The sequence below is a fragment of the Neovison vison genome, chromosome 8 (genome assembly GCF_020171115.1).
Source record: "Neovison vison isolate M4711 chromosome 8, ASM_NN_V1, whole genome shotgun sequence".
Lineage (NCBI taxonomy): Eukaryota > Metazoa > Chordata > Mammalia > Carnivora > Mustelidae > Neogale > Neogale vison.
The window spans coordinates 103,915,005-103,922,357 of NC_058098.1; the positions used below are offsets into that span (position 1 = coordinate 103,915,005).

The following is a 7,353-nucleotide window of genomic DNA, read 5'->3' on the forward strand; positions in this document are numbered from 1 at the left end:
ACAGCTTCTCTTCAAGCCTCATAAGCACCAGAGCTTTTTTCTTTTCGACTGTTCTGATGGAACTCTTTCTAAAGTGTACTTTTTACACCCTGATGCTTTTAAAGGACAAAATACAGTGATCATAACATCACTTTTTTAGAACCCGAGCATGGTCCTGAATACCATGGTAAGACAGTGCACATTCCCGTGACCCCTGAGGGCTTCCTGGAGCCGCTCAGCCTGTCCCCCAGTGACTCCACAATCATCAGCTGAAGACTGGGAAGCCAGCAGAACATTACTCTGCACGATACAGATGTTCTGTGTGCTGCTTTGAAAGAAAAGTCTTATGATGAGAGCTGTCTTTTCCCACACGTCTGCCAGCATGGAAACACAAGATTGTCTTCATGAGTTTGGGCGGCTCTGTGCTCTTCGGGACGTTCTTTAGTTTGAGTCAGCTGCAGAAGACTGGGGGGCAGGAGGCTGCTGGCTGTGGGACTTGTTGAGAACTGCGGTGTTACTCGATGTCCACTTCTGCAAGAAAATCTACTGTAATTGTCTGTTTTGCAGCAGTGAGGACAGATTAAAACTAGTAACCAAAAGGAGTCTTTTGCTCCTGAATTTAAAGTATTCCTACTGTTCTTTTCTCATTGTAGATGATAACTGAGATCTGATTAGCACAACTCTCCTCAGGTATTAAAATTGACGCGTCTTAATTCTGGTTATTTCCATGTGAACATATATGAAATTCAGTACTGAGGTCACGGTATGGAGACGCCTCACCTGGGTGTCTTTCGCCCCATCTGGTTATTGTAGCTGGAGCCTAGGAAGAAAGTTGTTCTTGCCTAGAAAACCTTTTTCCCCTTCAAAAACATACACACACATACAGTATATCCACATTCACTCATTGCTTTCTATTTGAGAGAGTCTTTAGAGTTAATAGTCCTCATAGATATGGTTGTGACATCTGCATTCTAAGTTAAATGTGCTATTTTAAATGTTTACAATTTAGGAAATCTGCATATCTACCTAGCAAAGGCTCAAGTGATTTTTTTTTTCTTTCTGTGAAACATTTGGGTTCTTTTCTTAACTTTGGAGTTATGATGAATCGAGTGGTGTTCGACATGTACGTAGAATGTTTCACCCTGGCCGGGGATTAGGAGGTCCTCGTGCTCGTAGATCAAACATGCACTTTACTAGCAGTTCTACTGGTGGACTTTCTTCTTCTCAGAGTTCATATTCTCCAAGCAATAGGGAAGCCATGGATCCTATAGCTGGTAAGTTAGTTGCACGTTCATAAAGGAAATGTCCTTTATGGGAGGGGCCTCGCTTTAAAAGTTTTTGTTGGAATTTGTGGGTGGTGGTGGTTGTTGTTGTTTTTTAGATTTTATTTATTTATTTGACAGAGAGAGCGAGAGACATAAGCAGGCAGAGCAGCAGAGGGAGAAGGGGAAGCAGGCTCTCCACTGGGCAGGGAGCCCAATGCGGGGCTCAATCCCAGGACCCTGGGATCATGACCTGAGCTGAAGGCAGTTGCTTAACCCACTGAGCCACCCAGGCGCCCCTGGAATTTGTGTTTTTAATTTCTCATTATGCTCCTATATTCCTTTGTAAAATTCCCCTCCTTTTTTTTTTTTTTTTTTTTTTTTAAGATCTTGTTTATTTGACAAAAAGAGATACAGCAAGAGAGGGAATACAGGCAGGGTGAGTGGGAGAGGGAAAAGCAGGCTTCCCACTGCACAAGGAGCCCGATGCGGGGCTCAATCCCAGGACCCTGGGATCATGACCCGAGCCAAAGCAGATGCCTAACAACTGAGTCACCCAGGCGCCCATAAATCTTAGAATTATAAAATACTGTAAAAGTAGACAGTGTAAAGTAGTTCATAATATTCTGGCATTTCCTTAAGTATATAGAGCAGAAGATAATAAGAAATGGTTCTGTTTGTGGCCTCTGTTGAAACCCAAGAAAGTGATATAAGATTTCAGAGTTGAAAGACCACCAGAATCCCATGGTTCAACCTCCACAAGCACACAGATAATAAGACTAATTGACACGACTAAAGAATTAAGCTCTTCTCATAGAAGAAAGTAAAGTAGGAGTTTCTCTGTTCTTGGCCTTGATTTGAGAACTATATTCTTAGGGAACATACTGAAAAGTACATGTTAGTAGCTTAGAAAAATCTTATTTAAAAAAACAGCATTTGAACATGCAGTTCATAGCCAAGTCCATCGGGTCTAATACATGGCCAACCTGGGAAGCCAGCAGCAGAGCAGAGGGGTTGGGAGTCAAAATACAAGGTCAGAAATCACGGTAGCCTGAGACTGTAAGACATAGCAAGGACAGACAGGCAGTAAGACCCTGTCAAGCCTGTACAAGTACTGAAATGGGTGCACGTGGTGGAATATGCATCTGGAAATTGTGATGCACCTTGCCGGACACCCTGAAACACTGGTGGATGTAAATCTAATGGCAGCTAGGGACAGTTTTACTCATAAAGTGTTCTGAAAAGTGTACAGATGTACAGATATAAAATCTGAATTCTGAATGTGCTGTGGGCATTTGCACATGCAGTAAGCCCTGTAAACTGAGCTTTGGGAATTTTAAAAAATACTTCTTCATCCAAAGGGAATATTCACCTGCTGTTCTTGGTAGCAGGCTCTAAAAGTTAATTTCTAGAAGGAAAATTCAAAAGTAAGAAATTCTGTCCATTCAGTTTTCTTTGTCAGTGAAAATCAGTTTTTTTTAGTGCTGGACTCTATGAAAGAATGATGTAAGAACCCTTGGGATAGAACAACAGCAAGCAAGAAAAAACAGAGATGTAGCCTGTTAATGAGTTGTAATGATGGAGAGCATTTGCCAGCCAGGGAATGTCTGTGCGGCAGACATCAATCCCATGTAAGCTTAGGGAGAACCTCCCCCCTCCAGAACACACACACACACACACACACACACACACACGCCCACGCAAACAAGGCGATTCCTGCACCCGATTTAGAATGAAAATTCAGGGGCAGAGGTCCACATTGCCCTTGATGAGTAAAGCCTTATTGAAACAATCAGAGTCTGGATTGTGGCAGGCCACTAACTAAGCTAGTACAGTCAGGAGCCTGTCCGCCTCACTGGGCATCGCCAGTGTTACTCACTGCGGTGGTACGCTGGTACTCTGAAACGAGAGAAGGCAGAGGCGAGTGGTGCAGGGGGTCATGGATAGAATGATCCAGGCCTCTTGGATACAGTTCTGACCATCATTGCATGAATGTTAGAGGCCGACTGTGTGTCAGGCACTGTTCCAAGGGTTGGGAGTATCATAAATGGTAGACTCGATCCCTGCTTTCAGGGAGCTTGTGTTGAGAGGATTTATATTGTAATTGCACTGGCAGATGATCACTTTAATTTACTGAATACGGAGAGGAAGTGTAACTAAATTAGTCCATTAAGCAACAATCTGTTATGTTTTACTTAAGACAAAAATAGTTGTATGTGGGCTAGTTGTATTTGCATTCCCCATACACAACAGCTCCTACCTCTGGGAGGCGTTCTGAAAGATACTGCGGGGTGCCTGGCTCACTCAGTCGGTAGAACATGCATCTCTTGATCTCAGGGCTGTGAGGTCGAGCCCCACGTGGGGTATAGAGATTACTTTAAAAAATAAACAAAAATAAAAGGTATTGAGCTCTAAGCTGAAACTTTATGTTGCCATGGATACCTGCTTATTAACAGTCATTTCCATGTTCCTCTGAGTGATCTTTAGCGTTTTGTTTTCCACACTATTTTAAGGAGACATTAATCACCTTCATTTCCATCGGCAGAGCTTTTATCTCAGTTATCAGGAGTGAGACGTTCTGCAGGAGGACAGCTTAATTCTTCCGGCCCTTCCGCCTCTCAGTTACAACAACTGCAGATGCAGCTGCAGCTGGAACGGCAGCACGCCCAGGCAGCACGGCAACAGCTGGAGACCGCACGCAACGCAACCCGGCGTACTAACACGAGCAGTGTCACCACTACAATCACACAATCCACGGCAACAACCAACACGGCTAACACAGAAAGCAGTCAGCAAACTATCCAGAATTCCCAGTTTCTTTTAACAAGGTATTTCATTTGTCAGTACAGCTTCGTTTGAGAAGTAATGTTTCGTTAAGCACTACGCAGTCTGCAGTGATCTTTTATCTTTCGTGCCTTACGTATGTTCTTGGAGACTTGGCCTTTGATCAGACCCTTAAAACTCCCAAATCTGATCGAAACTGCATATTCAGATTTCCCCAAGAATATGAAAAATAATGATTATTTTAGAGAAAGTGGGAATGTTTGTGGTCTTGTTCCAACAATAAATTATTATCTAATGTGAATTTCTCCCCCCGTGTTGCCTATAAAACTGAAACCTAGGAAAAAACTGGAAACCAAAACACCGTATCATTACGTTTTGGGGACATATTAGGTCCATTTATTGTCATAATAAACCATACTTTTTTTTTAATTGCCCATTTTAGCTGTGAAATATTAAAAGGTACAAAAGAGGATTTCATAACATAGTAGTTTTTTTCTGAGAATTTCCAAAAAAGCAGGATTTAAATTCTTATAGTTGCCACAAACAAAAGTGATTTTAAAAAACGCTTCACCATGGTATAAAAAATAGTACACACAGTAGATGGTTTTACTGGATGGAACAGTTACCTGCTTCTGAAAACTACCATTAGTCACCAAATACATTCCTTTCTGTCATCATTTTATGTCACTTTTAAGAATATAAAGGATTTTATTTTAGAAGAAGTGGTGATTAGTAGACTTAGGCTCAACAGGTAATGAACTTGGACCTATCTGGGTTTTTAATGGAGCAGAGAGGAATATAAAGTATAAACTATGAAGTGAAGGAGAAAATTCGTGTAATGTATCAGTTATCTCCAGACAGCAGAAGACAGTATTATTTTTCTGTGTATTTATTTTATGTTATACCTTTTCACATCTCTGTTAGTGCAGTGGCACATATGCGTAGTTGTAAGTAATCTGTTGTGGATGCAGAATAAAAAGTGTTTGCAGACCTCTGTATGGAGCCCCAGTTTGCCACTCACTAGTTTGGACCGTAGGCAAGTCACTTAACTTCTCTTAACCAAAGTTTTATCATCAGTAGCCCCTGAGTTCGGCCTCTTGAGAAGGAGGAACATTTTGAGGATGAAACAAAATTTCAGTGTATGTATGGTCTGTCTCAGTATCTGGCATATAATAAAGGCCCAGTTAATGGTTCCCATTATGATCATTGTTACGGATCTAAGGAGGAAGTGTCAAGTGGGGGGATATACCTTTGGGTTATGTCTGCACAGTCAGTAACTATGCTGAGTTAGGACCAAAAGTGTTGCTTCAGCTTAAATCGCAGAGCCACCCTGCTACTATGTAACCTTACCTGTAAGCACCTACCAACTTGCCAGAGCCAGATACTGCCCACAGACGGCAGACCTAACTATGTGTATCCACTGATAGTTCACAGAGCTGTGGATGGAGTGAACGTCTTCAGAAAAGACATCTTCCCACCCTTGACCTATTCTTTTTTTTTTTCTTTAGCCCCAAACTCAGTGGACTTGCTTTGGGATTTTTCTCTATCTAGTTACTCTGCACCAGACACCGCACTCCCAGGGGATGGGATGGGTAGCCTTTGAGTTTCCTTCTTTGGATTCTGGTTGTACCTTCTTGAAGAGTCCTCTCAGTTATCTGGTACAGGACATTGCACAGTACTTTGCAGTCTGCAGACTACTTTCCCCATCTTTCATTGTATCATTTGATCATGACTCACATGATCTATTTTAGGCAATATTTCCCAAAAATGTTTTCTGGGACTTGATATGTTATTCTGAGGAACATATATAATTATTTATGTTCAGTTTTTGGTTTGTTTGGTTTTTTTAAGATTTTATTTATTTACTTGACAGAGATTACAAGTAGGCAGATATGCAGGCAGAGGGTTGGTGGGGGGAAGCAAGCAAAGAGGCCCAATGTGGGGCTCGATCCCAGGACCCTGGGACCATGACCTGAGCCGAAGGCAGAGTCTTAACCCACTGAGCCACCCAGGTGCCCCTTATGTTCAGTTTTTTCCCTGATGAAGAATTTTGGGCAAAACTAAGTAACAGAAGTAGTTTGTTTATTGTTGAACTTCTCAGAACTTTAAATATATTAACATGCATTATGAATCTTCAAGGCAAGAGAGCTTCCAGGCTGCAGCGTTTCCAGAGAAAAAGCCTGGTCTCTGGTTACATAGCAATTACATGATGTATGTAGAGCCCAGGCCTTATCTTTGGCCTCTTTAACCAGGGACTGTTCCTGTTCATATTGCCTTGGACCTCCTGGTGGGAAGATAGTTCTTTTCTTTCTTTTTTTTTTTTTTCCTTTAACGATTTTATTTATTTATTTGGGAGAGAGAGAGCATGAGAGGAGAGAGGTCAGAGGGATAAGCAGACTCCATGCAAAGCAGGGAGCCTGATGTGGGACTCAGTCCTGGGACTGCGGGATCACAGCCCAAGCTGAAGGCAGTCGCTCAGCCAACTGAGCCACCCAGGTGTCCCAGGGGGATAGTTTCTTTGGATCCAAAGGGTGACAGTATCACAGCATAATGAAGGTGACAGCTTAGAGCCAGGCGTTCCAACAGTAGGTTTCAGAGTTTGGTCACCTGTAAAGCTTGCACGGGATCAGAAATCGTCGAAATTGACCCTACCATCGTTCTTTGCCACTTTACCAATAAGATCTTTTCTTTTTAACTCCCGCAGGTTGAACGATCCTAAAATGTCAGAAACAGAGCGTCAGTCCATGGAAAGTGAGCGCGCAGACCGCAGCCTGTTTGTCCAAGAGCTCCTTCTGTCCACTTTAGTGCGTGAAGAGAGCTCGTCCTCCGACGAGGATGAACGGGGGGAGATGGCAGATTTTGGTGCTATGGGCTGTGTAGATATTATGCCTTTAGATGTTGCTTTAGAAAACCTAAATTTAAAAGAGAGTAATAAAGGAAATGAGCCTCCACCACCTCCTCTTTGATGACATCCCAATTCGCAGACAATGTCCTCTGTGCTGTATTTGCCAATGAAAGTGGACAACAACTATCTTGGGTTTGTTTGGTGATTGTAATTTCAGGTCTGTCACTCTTGTTACATTGTGTACATTCAAAGGAAGAGAGAAAATATATATGATAATCATTTCCACTTAACTAATTTTTACTTCTAGCAGGTAAATGTAGGTAGCAGTGCAGGGGTGATCTCTGCTTCCTGTACCTTGACATGCAAAAGGCTCTCCTAATACTCCACATTCAAACTGAAGAGGAAAATTGAAATCTCTAATGAAGCTGCTGTGTGTATTTATGAATATTAATGAATAAAAACTGCTTGGATGGTTTACCTTAA

At 42.1% G+C, this 7,353-nt stretch overlaps 1 protein-coding gene across 1 annotated transcript in view; it reads left to right on the forward strand.

Moving 5' to 3' along the window:
• KCMF1 (potassium channel modulatory factor 1) overlaps positions 1–7,353 on the forward strand; it is a 75,098-nt gene extending 67,745 nt beyond the window's left edge. Inside the window, exons 5-7 of the mRNA XM_044261528.1 lie at positions 1,079–1,253; positions 3,787–4,069; positions 6,730–7,353. Coding sequence (XP_044117463.1) covers positions 1,079–1,253; positions 3,787–4,069; positions 6,730–6,991 — 720 coding nt within the window. The 3' untranslated portion in view covers positions 6,992–7,353. The remainder of the gene's footprint in view (positions 1–1,078; positions 1,254–3,786; positions 4,070–6,729) is intronic.